Source organism: Hyposmocoma kahamanoa, unplaced genomic scaffold (assembly GCF_003589595.1).
Source record: "Hyposmocoma kahamanoa isolate Upper Pololo Valley unplaced genomic scaffold, ASM358959v1 296, whole genome shotgun sequence".
Lineage (NCBI taxonomy): Eukaryota > Metazoa > Arthropoda > Insecta > Lepidoptera > Cosmopterigidae > Hyposmocoma > Hyposmocoma kahamanoa.
In genome coordinates, this window is record NW_020653780.1 from 4153296 (window position 1) to 4170324 (window position 17029).

Genomic DNA, 17029 nt, shown 5'->3' on the forward strand with positions numbered 1-17029 from the left:
AGAACTTTTATCTGACCGAGTTGGCAAGACTTGCGAATATCACTTCCGCGTAGAGAAAGACACCTGAGGTTACTATTTATAATTTCGTTCTACACAAATACATACACTAATTCACCAATGCTGTGACTCGATAGCACGACTGACTACGAGAGGAACTGTATCGTGCATTCAAAAGGTTCGTTACAAATTTTGACCCCTAAAATTTCCTACGAATAATTTTCATATATTTACATAGGTACGAATTACTTTACATAAACTAAAGTATCAAATCATGAGTATGAAGATTACAATAGAGTATTCTATCACGAATATAATACCGACACTACCGCCCATTACCATAGACCCTTGAGCAATACAAATGCATACAAAAAATATCATCTCTTCCGCTACCTCTAGGCTTTAAGCAGTGTGATATGATTATTGGGATCACAATATCCGTGACCGTACTTAACGCAAAAGCTTAATTCAATAGCTTTAAACGGAACGTATGTGATATTGGCAGTATATTTGGTGAGATCTTGAATGATGGTGGCAAAGCAGTTGCCTGTTTTTTAAGAGAAATGTTCAATAGTGCTGGATTGATGTGGAAGGTGAATAGGAAAGGAGCATGCAGTTAGCTGTGCTAGGTATTAGATTTCAACGCCAATTTGAATTTTAGGTATAACGATATTCTGCAAGATGTGACTTAAATGGCTTATACGATAGTGTAGGATGGCGCAAAGGAAGGTGTTTTGGTTAGGCCATGCAGTTAATATTTACAAATGTTAAACCTACCACTACGTATGAAATTACGGTCCATTACCACAGACTGTGAGAGGAAGGTGCATAGGAGAGGCTGCATGCAGTTAAATACTAAACATGAGTTAGCCAGTCCGTGGAAAGTAGATTTAGATGCTATAATTATGACTGCATTCACCACCTCAAACATTAGTAATTTTACTCGTTAATCTTACCACTCTACATTTGGATACGATGTTGTTGGATAATTATACAACCTACGTAATTTTCGCTATGATTTTTTTACATTGTTAGTTAACACACTATATACCAATTAGATTATGTATAAAACGCGTATCATATGGATAAATTTAGACATCAATTTAATATTGAATTTATTTTAACATCGAATTTTCATATTTAGGTGCCTTTCTCTCAGCTTAACCGAATTTCGATTATAAGGAGTTTGCTTATGAATATGAGATTTTGTCCTTACAGTAAAAAGTAAATAAATATTTTTATCACATCCAATTGTAGGATATTTACTGTAATCATTGAATACTAGTGCATTTAATATGACAGCAAATATTGCTACAACTTGTGTTCCTTAACATTAATTTATGTACAGTAGAAGACAATTTCATGCCTTAACGTAAGACTAGATTTTGCTAAAGAATTAGAAATGTGAGAATTTAATCTTAGTGATGTTATAGATTCATTACGGATGTGGGAAATTGTATTAATCGTTGATATAGGTAACATCAAAACTTTTTACACGACAATGTAGACAGGATTCGAAAATGGACTCGCTAATTTAAAAAAAATCACCTTACAGTATTTACAGCGTATCTAAACAGCGGAGCTCTCACAATCACGTTCACTTAGGTAACGCTCGCATTCATAAGCTAAAATATCTATAGATCTCTTCCAAAATTATTGCACAAAGAACTCCGCGTCCACAATGTTCTTTTCCGACTCAATGTCTTTGTTTGAGCCTTAGCGGCCGCCACTGTGGCTGCCAGTTATGCTATGGCTGCAAATATCAGAAGTCCTCCAACAACACGGCGTCGCGAGGAACCAGGCCCTTCTGCTCCCCTCGGCAGCAAAGCAAGTGTTGGTCGTCCACTTCCAAGATAACACGTAGACGTTCGCCCTCGTTAAAAGCGAGGTGACCGGAGTCTGAAGGCAATCGATGCCATAGAGTTCGCACGTATCTGTCACAAAATAAGTTTAGAGTTCGCACGTATCTGTCACAATATAAGTTTGAAGGATGTTGGAAGAAATACACATTCGAAAAGCTGATATTACCAACTTTACATAATATTTTCAGAATATGTCATATTAGCACTTCAGGGAAGAAAAGATGGAAAAGTCAAAGTACAAAGTTCGCAAAGCGAGTGAAAAGGATAATTATAAATAAATGTATTGTTTCATATCCATTTTAGTTCTTATAGCTTTTTTACATAAAAAAATATTTTTGACGAAAAATATTTCTTTGACTAAACAGGTGGAAAGAGCTTGAAAGTTTAACCCAACTAATTCATTATTCATGATAATGATTTGGACATAGTTATGCAAACTAGAACCAACCCACAAAATGTCACTTTCGAGATATTTTGACTTTTGTAAAAACAATGTGAAGAAATAAATAGGTAAGTTATTTGAGACAAAAAACGTTAGTTATGTGTAGCATTAAGAATGATATAAGAAAACTATTGTATTATATAGCAATAAATAGAAAACATTATGTATCTTTTTATTTAGTTATCGAGAATCATGTTCTATTTTTTGTAATGAACATGCTAAAGATCTAAAGATCTACAGTACGTCAGTAATGTGACATGGATCCATTTAGCATATTAAAAAAAAATAGTATATACGAAATCTATATACGAGTCGTTGAAAGACCAAGTACAAAGACACGACGCAAGCACATAGAAAAATTCGTGAGGTCCGTTGGTTCGTTCCGTGGCTTAGTTGGTATAGCGTCTGGCACGGTATGCAAGAAGACGTCGGTTCGAATCCGACCGGATCGAAGGAATTTTTTCTGAGTGTTTTTTCTGAGTTTTCGATCTTTGTATTGATAATTATAACAAACCAGTGGAGTAATTTCACAAAAAATAATTGAATATCAATTCAATAAAAATTTAATTAATACTATATACGAAGTTAAACAGCATGGTTCTTTTTAGCTATTGAAAAGTTACTTATTTAGGGTTGGTACCCTGAAGGACTTTTATTTTCTCCGTTTTGGCTTGGTATATTGCCAGGATCTTTTGTGAGCGGGTAAAGGACACGTCTGGTGTTCTACCTAAATACATAACTCAATTTCACTCGAGGTGTGGGTTGGTTCTTGTTTGCATTACTATGTCCAATTGATGAGTGAATGAATGAATGAATTTTTAAGAAAATGGCTTTTAGCCTTTTCGTCCCCGAAGTGTCAATATGCAAACACACATAAAAAATCATATGTTATGGCTTTATTAAGCGACACGTCTGTCCATAACAGATACAGTATTCTCAGAGCTTTAAGTAAGAAAGATCTGAGGGACACTGCCACTGCGCCCGTGCCTGTAATTTCACCAGCGAGCGCCCTTCAAAACCGAAACGCAGTAATGTTCACATTATTGCTTGGCGGCAGAAATAGGTAAGGTGGCAGTATTTCGCTGAACGAACTTTTTCACAAGGAGCGTTACTGCTACTAAAATATCGCAATAGGTCATTTATACTGTTGCGTGACTACAGATTTTACTGTTCAGTGTTCGTCATAATAATATACATATCTTCTAATCCTGTACTCTATAGCTACTATGCCGATTTACAGATAAGTCGTAGACGATAAGTCTGTCTGTCATAATTAATTTACGTTCAACAGTAAATTATTGTCTAAAGGTTAATATAGATATTAAAATACCTACAAATGAGTTTCTGTCAAGTATATCTACTTGACGGAAATTCATTTGTATGTCGTTTGCCTGATGTTGGGGCCGCACTTGCGTACCTAATCATCACGAAGCAATTCGTGCCGAAGTTTCATGTTTTGTTCGCTGAAAAGTTATCGAGTCAATGCGGTGGTCACTTTAGCAGCTTTGTATTGACTATGGACGACGACTTTTTTTCTTCTACATGTGTGCTAACAATTATGGTATTTATAGTGAACATTCTTTGGATCCCATACAATTCTCATTCATCTTGAAAGTTGTTTAAAAACTCCCAACACCAATTCGTCGCTCCACTCCATTATTTAGATAGAACGTACAATCAAAACGTCCAATCGATTGATCGAAAAGTACAAGGCTAACCCGACCCCGCAGCACGATATTTAACGCGCTATAGTAAAACCCTTTGATGTACCACAACCTAAGCGATAACTTGTACGCAGCCCGAACATTCGCGACGATAGCCGATAATAGATGGTTACACCTGCGTTTATCGTATCATTGCGCGAAGCTGCGTGACGATAGACGCAAGTGTGGCCCTAGCATCACTGTCCCGGCTATTCGAATGGAATACCTTTTCTTCCATGATATACTAAAGATACCAGAAATTCAGCAGGCAAGGTAAATAACAGGAACATAGCTCACTTGTGTTTCTGCTGGCTAGAGGCATGGTGCGGTCTAGAAGCCGAAGAGGAAGCGGCACGGCGGGGTGCGGCTGGTGGGACTGAACGCCCGTACGGCAGAGATGACGGCCGAGGAGTGGCACCGCCTCCGTGAGGCTGGTCCACGCGAGAAGTCCTGTACAAACGGTAATATTTGACGAATGATACTTTAAACTTATTTTAATTATACGTATAATAAAAAGGGTTGAAATTGAGTGACAAAAGGAAAAAAAATCAGGTATTAAGAGTACATAATTGAAATGATTGAAAGGTAAATCAATATTTCAATTTTGTGATTAAAATAATGAGGAATTGACACCACAATACATCTCTTTTTTAACCGACTTCAAAAAAGGAGGAGATTCTCAATTCGACCGTATTTTTTTGTATGTGTGCTACGTGATAACTCCGGCCGGTTTGTAAACCAATTCTTTTTTGTCAGAAAGGGGGTTTGGTCCTATTTAAATTTCAAGAAAATATTCCACCTCTAAGGGTGGCAGACTAGGGAATAAATCCGGTTTCACGCATTTTCCGGTAACCGAGTTCAATAAAACTTGGCAAATAGATATAATTCCACGAACTTTTGAGGTCGGTTTTTAGACTCTGTGTTGAGATTATTGGGTATTTTGATTGATTAGTTAATCCCTTGCAAGATGTAAATAAAAAATACGATTTTAAGCTTACGACAAGACCTCATCAAAGGTTACCGCACTGCAGTACCAAATAACCTTCCCTGTCATATTTCAAAGATTTCTATTTGAAACATGCAACATTACCTATGCAAACTGCACTGTTTGATTTTTTAATAAAAAACAATTTTCTTAATAAATCAATCGGATTTCTTATAACATCGCCTTAACATGCAATGTCGAATGGGTTTTTAGCATATTTTGAATAATAGTCTTAGTTGCAATAACCTAGGAGTAATATTTTCGTGTTTAACAACATTTTTCCTGGTAAGAAAAGATCGCTAAACATGCGGTTAGGCATTATGAGAATTAGTAAGGAAAATTCCAAATACCAAATAGCAGTTAGTTTGGTTATATTTCCCTGTAAAAGTACATACGGTGCTTTAGCATTGGTGGTCTTAACATCATTTGTTCTGGTCTTAATTGGGCTTTGGACCGGTTTGATCACGACGGGTTTCTTCGATGTCGTCACAGGTTGTCTGAAGATTTTGTGCATATTTATTTAAAGCATAGAAAACCACTGTTCCCAGGAAATTTCAACATTTCTACATATTATTACAGATGTAAAAAAAGATAATAATGAAACAGAAGAAGGAAAATAAAGAGCTATCACCAGTTGATGGCAGTTGAATACAATATCGCCATTATATAACTATACTATTGTTTAATTATACTAAATGTTTCTAACAGGTACTGTTTAATAACCCATGTAACTACTATGCTAAATAAGCTTGCAAGTTTTGAAAATTGAGATTAACCCTAGTAGGTACCGAAGAAGTAAGTTTTTGATAAGGAACGCGAACGTAAAAAAGCTAAGTCGTTTGTTCCAAAGATAGTTAGATTGTACAACAAGTGCATAAAACGCGTCAATTTACCCGAGACGAGTATATCCAGCCGAGCCGAAGGCGAGTGTGGATACTTCAGTCGAGGGTAAAATGGGTTTCATGAACGATTTATACACTCTGCTGCGATTGCGAGGTAATTAAACAGCAATATTACAAATAAACGATTATTTAACTTAAAATTGAATGTAAAATTACAACATTTATTTTATGCATTCTACACCCAGCATAAATACGAACTTTAAGAGCGTGAGAAGTGATAACGTTTTTTAGTGGTGATGGAACGAACAAGTGAGTCTTGTGGTAAGTGACACGCCTGGCCATAGCAGTTGCAGTGTCACTCAAGAGCTTAAACTCTTAAATAGTCAGTGTTTAAATTGCAAAGTTTGAGCCACTACCCAAACATGTCAGGGTGACGTCACCTTGAGACATAAGTTGACAAGTCCCATGTGCCTGTAATTTCACTAGCACTAAATAGGTAAGATGGCAGTACTTCCCTGAACGAACTTTTTTTTATAATAAGTGACGGGACGAACAAATCGTGTGCCTGATGGTAAGCTAGAAGTCTGTTCATGGCAGTTGTAGTGCCACACAGAGCTTTAAATCCAAAAGATCTGAGGGGCACTACCACTGCGCCCGACGCCCTGAGACATAAGTTCATAAGTCCCATGTGCCTGTAATTTCAATAGCAGCCTTACCCTTCAAAACTGAAACGCAGTAATGCTCACATTACTTGGCGAAGAAATAGGTAAGATGGCAGTACTTCCCTGAACGAACTCTTTCGCAAGGAGCTTTACTGTTACTTAAACTTAAGATGAAGAGAAAAATCCCCCTTGTCTCCAATGACTATGACCGTGTCGTACCTGTTAGCCGCTTGCGGTGGCCTCTTGCTCGCTGCGCTTCTTGTGGTAGTGATTGTGCGGGGCTGACCCGATGTGGGAGAACTGCCTTTGCGCACTGGCACGGGAATTCCGCTGTGGACCCACAATATTACATCAATTAACAGTACAGTGCTGGTTGACATCATCTAGTATTTCAGACCTAAGAGCCATTTTGTCACATATCCCAGGTAGGCTACAAAATGTATATCTACACGGAACTGAAATATTCTACTTATTAATAATAATCTTAGTCTATAAGGTATGTACTTATGGGTCTATGTAACCTGGTTATAAATGAATAAATAAAATAAACAGAATCTTTTCCGCCAAGAAGTTAACGCAAAATGTATTGCGATTTTGAATAATATGTTATTTCCTACGAAAATCGAATTATTATTAGCTACGTGTATGTAGTTTGTGGAGATTATTTTTACTCTAACTACGAATACTACTTTTTCTCTAAGACGACAATACATCTTAATCGATTGTACAATTTCAATTTGCTATATAAGGTATAAATACATAGAAAGTAAATGTTGGATTCGTCGTTAGTGTATTTCATGTAGTGATTCACCAAAAATGTCGGGTTTACCACCAATCAATTAATAAGAACTTCATTTTTCCTTCTGTAATTCCCAACAAACCGTCCCTCAACATTCATTCAAATTGTATAGCAAACAAGAGACTTCAAGTACAGAAGTTCACTCACCGATGCGTGTTTTTGGCTGGCGACTGCAATGTGGGCGCTTGAGGCCGAACAGGCGACGACACTGGCCTTGGGATTTTTGAACCTCGTGCGGTGGCCGGCGAAGTCTCTCCTGGGAACATCCGTGGCGGTTATTTACACAGTTGCGAATTTTGTTATTTGTTTATGCAGATGGGAAGATGAGCGATGGAGTGGCATTTGCTTTTACAGTTCAGACATGTTATAAGTGGAAGTATATTTAAAGCAATGCTTTAAAAAGCATCAATGTTAGGACTTTCAGTCTCGCTACATATCAGCGTCCCGTGAAAAAACAAAGACTCGGCGCGGTCTCGAAAATCCCGGGGAAAACGAGCTTACGAGACTGTTTCAAAATAGGTTCCATACTTATAGGCTGCGCATTTAGACAGACAAAGCCACGACAAAACATGATATTTGAATTAAGTGCTTTATTAACTCAAATTATAAAATGAACAAATTATTTATGGATCTTATTTTTTCATTTTTATAGTGGATACGTAAGAAACAAATGCCGTTTAAGTTTATTTTCAGATGGAGTGGACCTTATTTTGAAACGACTTCAAAAAAGGAGTTAGATGGAAAGATCCTCAATTTGAAACGACTTCAAAAAAAGGAGGACTTTCTCAATTCGACGTTATTTCTTTTTGTATAGATGTTACGCGATATCCTTTATTATAGATATAGTACCTCAGTATTGGTCCCATTTAAATTTGAAGAAAATACTCTACCTCTAAGGGCGGCACACTACGGAATGAATCCGGTTTTGCGCACTTTCCGGTAACCGATTTCAATAAAACCTCGCAAATCGATGTAATTCCACGAACTTTTGTGGTCGCTTTTTTTAGTACTGTGTACTGAGATTATGTTTACTACCTTTCTTCAATCGCCGCAGATTATACCATAAGCTCCATTCTACAGTATTGCCGTCTCCAAGTAACCAGAATAAAAAAGTACTATTTGTTTAGTAGATTTGAAAACTTTTGAATTAAGTGAACTAAGTCTGAAAAATCTCGATATTTTCGAGATTGAAAACATGTCTAGTCTCGAAAATGCCAAATAATTGTCGATACTATTTTCGAAATCGACATTCCCGGGATGAAAGCCCTAATATACGGATTAAAAGCAGTGTGAATATAATTCTGATAACTGAATCGTATTGACCGAATTCTTATGTTTGACTGACTGGCGTGAGACATGTAAAGCGTTCAAAACTTTGGCTTCTTGTTAAAATAACATTTTAAAAAAATGTCATTCCCAGAATAGTATTGATTTCTTGAAACCTAACTAAAAGTAAACTTTATCTTTAATCGGCGATGTTAGATTGATCTGATGTAGAAGACGAGTCTTACCTGATGGCGTGGCTCCTGGGCTTTCAGCATTGCTGAGGAGCTCCCACTTGAGCTGCAAGCGCCGGAATTTTCCACCCGATTGATTGCTATTCCCGGTTTGGTTACTGGCACAGCTGCCCGCTGAACCTGGTCGCCAATCCTCACCGCTGCAATCCAGCTACGGAGAAACAGAAGATTGAAATGATACAGACTGCGCATATCATTGCTTAATTGTATTTGTTAAATTTAATATCGTCGTTAAAACTTCTAGTACGTCATATTTTAACTATTTTATAAAAGAAACAAGAATATTTGTGTATCTACTTTTCTTTTTTTTTGTCTAGAATAATTTACAGGAACTGCATTCAGTAGAATCGATAACTCTAAGTCAACGAGTTCTAGATAATTGTTGTACTATATAAATATGGGTTAATTCTACACCAAGAAAGAAATGAAAAGCAAACAAAATTCGTGCATACACAACCCTATGCGATGCAATCCCAAAACAAGACAAAATAAGAAAAAAACAAATAAACCATCCAAACAAATCAACGTTGCAAAAGCCAGTAGCACTTGCTGATGGCGAAATGAAAACAATCTGTAAAATAAAACAACGAAACCAAAAATTCATAGACTACGAAATAAAGCACATCCAAGTATCACACAAAGCCCTGCCCGTCAGTTACCTTCGCCTCGTTGCTCGTTTTATTCGAAGGTTTGTTATTCTCCAGGCTATCAGTGTAGTCGTCGCTGTCGTCAAACACAAGCCGATCGAACGCCTGCATCAATTTCGAGCCCAACTGTACCCCAGACCACCGGCGATTATTCTCCAATTCGATTCGGCTGTTGTTCGGACAAAGATCGTACCCAATAGCTGATGGATTGACACACGATCTTGGCCTATTCTTTTCTATAGTAGTTTTCACGTTAGCCGAATCGTTTAACAAGTCAGGTGTCGACGGCTCTTTGTTTTTGGGTTCTTTTTGTCTCATAATAACGCTGGTTTGGCAGTCGTCGCTGGAGGGCCCGCTGGATTGCATCGATCGCACCAGCTTCAGCAAATTGCGTTGGTTCAGTGTTAGTGGCGGAGTGTTAATCGAAGTTGGCTGTTAAATACACCAAATTTTCTTTTAGGTTCATGCATCATGCTATCCGTTGTTAGTGGAAAACTTCACCCTTGATAAATAAACATTGTCGGCCGACATCGATCTTCAGCCATACCTTTATTTGCATTTTATGGAAGCTGTGCACGACAATCAATGCTAAAATTGTCCCTTTATACAAGTATGCCGTGAATAGTGATTCGAAAGCACATGCAATAAACAATAAAATGCAAATAAAGCGATGTCTGCTTGGCATGGCGCGGCATTTTAATACATGTTATTTATTTCGTAAAATGTGTTGCACAGTAGTTTGTTGGATTGCAGATAGCTAGTACTCACCGATTGATATTTAAATCATAGACAACATTTGAGTACAGTTAGTTGGAAGATAAACACCTGTGTTAGGTAGGTGAAATATCTTGGTCATCTTACAAGTAGCTAAAACATATAGACTTACCCTACTGGCTGCACGCATATCACTTTCAATTTTCTTGAAACTCCTATGTAGCTCTCGCATCTCAAACATGAGGTCTAGTGAGAAGGGCAAGAGCTTCAGTGGCTCAAGACCGGCAAGCAACGTATCCAAGAGGGCTCTGCAGCGCGGCTCGCCGACACAACCCGCCAAGATTAGGGAGTCAGAGTCGTAATGTTTTGCAAGTATTGATTCTCTAGTTCGTACGTATGACACCCATGCGTCGACTGACTGCGCACTATAAACACAATTCATTATTTGCAATATCACGTCTCACAAGTCATTTGATGAAACGAAGGAGTGATAGGACACATACTTGAGTAATCCAAGAATAAAAGCGTTGAACTTAACCAGCCCTTCAGTGACGGCGTCCTCGCTGTTGATCCTTAGAACAAGCTCATTTAAAGATTTTGTTATCGGTCCTTGCCTGGCTGTAGCTTCAACCATTTGCCAAACGGAGTTGTTGACTGACCCGAATGAGGTCTCAATGTTTTCTTTGAGCCCGTCTCTGAATATCGCATACAAAGCTGGGCATAATGCGTTTAAGGCTATTTTGGCGCAAGCAGGGGACTGTTTAGAATCGCCAAGGTACGCCAATTCGACCTGATCCGTTGCGGAAGAAAAGTGCTGGATCAACATTTCCACAGCATCCGTTACGTTCGAGATCAAAGCTGAAAAATAATGAAATTAAGGAAAATTCGATCTTATATAACAATTACTTAAAATTTTTCTGCATGGCATGGCAAAATCATTTACCTCTTTTTTGTGACACATCAATCATATCGTATTTTCCTCTACCGTCGTGGGTGGGACTTCCGAATTCATCAGGACTCACTTCAGCTTCTTCACAAATTGGTATCTCAGCCAAATTCTTACCCTACAATCAGAAGTAGTTTTTATTGGCATATATATATTAGAAGGTGATCAAGTTAATTGTGATTAGTCTAAGCGACGTGAAATGGTTAGTAAAATTAATTGAAAAATGAAAAATATCAAGCGTATGATAATGCTTTGAAAAATAAATTTATTACCGAAATAATACAGAAAATAATGAAAAAAGTAAAAGAATTGAACCAAAGGTACTCACAGAACTCAACGAAAAATGACATGGACAAAGACTGCAACTGACAAACAATTTACCTGATAATGTCTCTGCGCTATCACAGCTGAAATATTAGGTGAATTGGGAGGAGTGTTGAGATTTGCAGCCTTCAAGTCTTCGACCAGTTTTAGAGTCTGTTGACCTTCGGCTTTAGTCTCTGATTTCTGTGCAAAGCTCACTGACTTTTTACTATTACAACTACTGCCACTGGAATCCGTAGACCTCTGGTTCTCCTCCTGGGATCTTTTCATTTGCAGAAATTTGCTAACCTGGCCTCTTACCTTTTGAACTTGATTTTGGTCCCAGTCGTCCATATTTTGGCAATTAAAGCCGCTTAGTTTCAAAAACTCTTCCAGTTGTTGTAAATCAGCACTGCTGATCAGTGCACCAGGTGGCGGAAATTCTGTGTACTCCAATTTCTTTGTTCTTGGTTTAGGTAACGGTGGCGTGTGGGGTCTGTGATATTTGAGCTCGTTGGATTTTCCTGATTCTAGGCTACTCTCTGTACCCACGCCTTCATCATGATAATACTCATTGTAATCAGCATCTTTCTCAGCAGCATCGAGGAACTGTTGCGATAGCCTCTTTGCAGCGATATCATTATTTTTCCTATAGTCAACGTTATGATTTTGCAAATAGTACGGTTCCTGCAAAGATCGTCTCTTGGTTTTGTGTTCAGTTGCAGCTGTAATGCAAACTATAGGATCTTGCAACAAGTCGTCCATTTCGAACATGCTGTAACGCTTCGAACTAGATTTGCGCGTTTTATCCATGGATTTACGCAAAATACTCTTTGGCAATGGCGGCCTAGGTGGTGCAAGTTCACCCTGCCTAGCGAATTTAGTTTGGTCTGCTAGCAACAACGATCGTTTCGGAACAGCAGGGTTGGTTTTATCATTGCCACAACTTGCTTCCGAACTTGTGGCGCTATCATAGCGGTAAACAAATAAGGGGTTGTAATTTCCAGCAGGAGCCGGGCTGTTTTGTGCTGACGAATCAGTTAGCATTGTTGAAGAACCACGGTAACCTGAGGAAGGTTGAGTAGCAGTGCTCGAGCTTGAAGACACAGCAGTAGCGTTGCCCAAGTTGTTGCAATCACAACTCATTGGGCGCTTTGACTTTGATGGTGTTGCATTACAATATTTGTCACTGCATCTAGACATATCTTTCTCTTTCACATGATGCATCAGTTCTGGTACTTCCGATAGAAGTTGTTTACATTCCATTGGCAGCAAGAAACTAAGTGAATCCCAGTCCTTGATATGACCGAGCCCTTTCTTCTTCAACATTTCTACATCATTGCATGAGAATGGTCGTTTACCTCTCATTTGCAATCTGCCTCTCTTACTTTCGCTTGATCTTGGTGAAACGTTTACTTTCACGGGATTTAGGTAAATATTGGGTCTTCCATTTAAGAAGCTGATATCGGGTAATGTATAGTTCGGGTACAAAACAAATACAGGTTTCTCACAGTCGCCTTCTTTCAGCTTTTCTAGGAATGAAGGCTCAACGACTTTGAATAAATTATTCTCCACCCTTGTAGACATTTGCATGCTCGATGTTTGTATACTTTTATCAGTAGTGACAGCCTCAAGGTGAGTAGAAGTAGATTTGTTATCGCAAGGCTCCCTTAGCAATAGCTTGTTCATTCTTGTGATTTGAGTTCCATCTGATTCTGAACAGCTCGAAATGCTTACACTTGTTGCAGAAGCCGAAGACTGCGACGAACATGATTTTCTGGTACTTCTCAGTTTAGCGGGACTATTGGTGACACTGACATTTGCTCTTTTAATAAGGGGTTTATTTACAGTTGCATAAATGTGATTTTCACTGTCGCTCAGTTTAGCTCCATCGACAGTTTCCTCCTCTTCTACTAAAACATCGTCGTATACTCTATTATACGGATTTTGTGTTGGTATTTCTTCATAGACGACAGTTGTAACTTCTTCCATTACTTTGTTAGGTAATTCTGCTTGCGATCGTTCCAGTTTTGAGTCTCTCCTGTCTTCAATGGACTCACCACTTTCGCCCCCTGAGCTGGAAGGCCAACATTCTGACCTGTCCATTTGATCCATGCTCATAATTCCATCATTGCTCATACTCTTTTGTTTCATGAATAACTTTACCAGATTGAACGGTTGTTTCGGTTGACTTTTATCTGACGAGGAGTGGTTTTCTGTTGACGACGTACTCATTGGTTCTGAATGTTGACTTCCTTGAGTTGAGCGGTGTTGTGATACATCGTACACCTTCATGCAAGTAGAAGTGCCAGTTAATCTCTGATTGACCGTAAACGAATCGACCTGAAAACAGATAGATGGTAAATAGTAAGGGCAATAAATGGACAGCGTAAGATGTTAAGAAGTAGGTTTAGACGTACCGTTGAATTACTTAGCGCCGCCGAATTGATGGAACTGCTCATAAGTTTCCTTCTGTATAGGTTTGGCAAACTTTGGCTTTTAATAACAGAATTACTCATCTCAGTTGTTGCATCAGTTGTTTCATTCGAGTCTCCATTGTTGTTTCCTGACGGGTGTCTGTAATGAAATTAATGACCAACGATTTCAGTTACTGACTTTAAAGTCTTGTAAAAAGTATTTATTTATTCTAAAGAATTTCTTACCTCCTTAACGGTGACTGACTTGTTTGTTTCTTAAGCTTACTCCACGTAGTTAATCCTAAATCACTTCTAACCATAGAGGTTGTTAACTTATTGGTTAATCTTTTACATCTTTCTAGTAATTCTAAATTCCTGCGCGTTCTCTCGTCGTTATCTAATACTACATTTTCTGCTTCCTTGCCCATTTTGTCTGAAATAGGATTTCAAGAGAATGAGTCGTTTGCTTATCACTTTTAATTAAACCGTAAATTGAGCTAAGGTCATCAAAAAACAAACGCTTATTCTGTCACTATCGCAAGATCAAATAGAGTACGAAATTTTTTTTTTATGTTAGGTATGCAGCTCGAATTTTTGTCTTACATTATATAATTTTGTCTACACGTATAAGTACCAAATAGACTTGAAAGTTCAATACAATTAATAGCGTTCTTTATCTAAATAGGCGCTTTATTAATAGCGATGTGGTCGTTGTCTTCATCATATATGTATGATGAATGTTTACGTATGCGTAACACAACCAAACAAGTATGACATATGAAAATTACACAGATAGCGCTCTATTTATTCAACTTTATTTCATCTTCTGCTTTACCTACAAAATGCTGCGTAAACATCACAGTATCACAAATCTTTTCTATTTGTACTTTGCTAATTTAGTGTTTCCTTACAGTACAAATGTTTGTTGCAATATAATATAAACCTATCGTCGGCTAAATTCGTAAACTTCTACCTCCATTAAAGTGAACTTTTGAGAGAAATTATATAGAAATATTTTACATGACAATCTATTATTATACCTTTATTTTATACAAATAAAGTTATGATCATATACCTTGTCTAGAAATTGTATTTTAAACTTTAATTGCTCGATATTGTGCATAAAGAGTAAAAAGGGGTCAGTGTCCAAAAACGGAGTAACAAAGTTTTTAAATTTAGCCGATGCTATATTGAAATCCTTACCATGTTTGTGATTGACGGCTAATTCAAAACATTCACTGTCCTCTGAGTAGGTGGTGAGACTGCCCTCAAAGGCGATAGTGTAATTGTTCTTATTGGCCTGACAGGTGAGGATGAGATCCTGCTCCGTGGGTAACTCGCAATCCAGACTGTCCACGCTGAAGTGGACTCCGTGCATGGCTTCCTTCACGGGGGAAAACAGCAGCTCCGACTTACATATCGACATGGTATTGTTAGAACCGACGGATTCGTGTCCCTGGAGAAAAATGCTTTTGTGAATTTTATGTTAAAACAGTTTTAAAATAAAACAATTCTGATATTTTTAAAATTGTAAGCTATAAATGTAGTTGACTAAGGAAATCTAAATATTCAAAATAATGTAAGGAAGTTTTTATTAAAAGGTACGTTCATTTATTCTGAAAAATAACCTTACAGCCAAAAATATACCACTAATCGTTATTAATGGGATATTTTTTGGCTACTAACTAAAATTTACTTTCTGAGAATTGATACCGGGAAATTCCGCACAAACAAGTGGACCTAAAATAAAATGATGACTAGCAAAACGTAAACATTGTTAAAGTATAGGTAGGTAATATGTACATTGTATTTACATCATGATAATATGAAACTAAATAAATCCTTACTAAGAAAATTGAGAATGTATATCTTACAAGTGCTGTAACCCTACTAAATTCGTGTATCATGTCATTTGAACCCTCTTAACTTCATAGTCACGTACATACGTATAGAACGAATTTGTATGGCTTAATACAGTGAACGCGCGGACTCGTCTATTACAAGTAGTAAGGTACTTAGGAGAAGTCGACGTACGTTCCCAAAATGGTTTTCCAGTGATTTCGTAACGTAAACGAGCGGAGAACATAAACATTTATGCTAGTATAATTCGGGATGCGGATGTATGGCGTTTCTAATTCTAACTAGTCCAATATGCAGCTTTTACTTGCACATGATACAACTATGTTAATTATGAGCCTGATATTTTCGAACATACTTCCGTAAGAAATAGGTTTTGTTGAAAAAGTTAAATGATTTAAAAATTAATTTGATTAGTTTTGTTTTAAATATTATTTAAACTGTTAAATGACGATCATGATCATTAATTAAGTTAATGTATACCTATATATATGATGTGGTTATCAAACTCTCACTATACACAATGAGGTTTTTATGTAATATAATGTTTCTACTACACGTGGGCAAATCATACTGCGTGACCATCGGACTTGGTCCCCAATTCTGCTAATTTTAAATCATCTTAGTTGTGTGTCGATAATCCAGAAATCAATGGCAGTATCTTGTAGATTTGGGATTCTGTAAAGTGTAGTGTAGCCATTGCATTTGTTTAACCGACTTCAAAAAAAGGAGGAGGTGCTCAATTCGACGGTTATGTTTTTTTTCTTTTTATTTGTATGTATGTTACGCGATAACTCGATTTATGAACCGATTTTGGTGATTCTTTTTTGTTGGAATGAGGGTGCCTCTATAGTGGTCCCATTTCAATTTGAAGAAAATATTGCACCTCTAAGGGTGGCAAACTTGGGATGTATGATTTTGGAGGTCGGTTTTTTATTGGTATCCGGCTCTTCAATGGCGGTGACGTAGTCTACTAATTAAGTGACGTAACAAAACTACATTTCATTTGAAAACTGAAATGTTGATTAAACGAGATAAAAATTAAGATATGCATAGTAATTTCCATAATGTAACATTGTCGTTAGTGATTGAATTAATGAGTACCATTGCTGCCGATTCTACTGAAACTCCGTTGGGACTCAACTGCCATTGGAACTAAATTTTAGCAACACAACATAACAATAAAAAAGTTATAATTATTAATACAAAAATCGAACACTCAGAAAAACACTCAGAAAAAATTCCTACGAACCGGTCGGATTCGAACCGACGTCTTCTCGCATATTCTGGCACGGTATGCAAGAAGACGTCGGTTCGAATCCGACCGGTTCGAAGG

The 17029-nt window shown here is 37.5% G+C and overlaps 1 protein-coding gene across 7 annotated transcripts in view; it reads right to left on the reverse strand.

Annotated features, from left to right (window-relative positions):
• Positions 1-358: 358 nt before the first annotated feature.
• LOC113229287 overlaps positions 359-17029 on the reverse strand; it is an 83476-nt gene continuing 66805 nt past the window's right edge. For 4 of the 7 annotated variants that reach the window (XM_026462833.1, XM_026462834.1, XM_026462832.1 and 1 more), the window contains 14 exons: positions 15040-15292; positions 14083-14269; positions 13840-13996; positions 11498-13762; positions 11114-11234; positions 10674-11028; positions 10343-10595; positions 9469-9888; positions 8804-8960; positions 7440-7548; positions 6713-6823; positions 5385-5486; positions 4302-4454; positions 359-1931 (listed from right to left, as the gene is read on the reverse strand). In XM_026462833.1, the coding sequence (XP_026318618.1) occupies positions 1760-1931; positions 4302-4454; positions 5385-5486; positions 6713-6823; positions 7440-7548; positions 8804-8960; positions 9469-9888; positions 10343-10595; positions 10674-11028; positions 11114-11234; positions 11498-13762; positions 13840-13996; positions 14083-14269; positions 15040-15292 (4815 nt within the window). In that variant the 3' untranslated portion in view covers positions 359-1759. The remainder of the gene's footprint in view (positions 1932-4301; positions 4455-5384; positions 5487-6712; positions 6824-7439; positions 7549-8803; positions 8961-9468; positions 9889-10342; positions 10596-10673; positions 11029-11113; positions 11235-11497; positions 13763-13839; positions 13997-14082; positions 14270-15039; positions 15293-17029) is intronic. The other 3 variants (XM_026462836.1, XM_026462838.1, XM_026462835.1) reach the window with 3 other exon arrangements.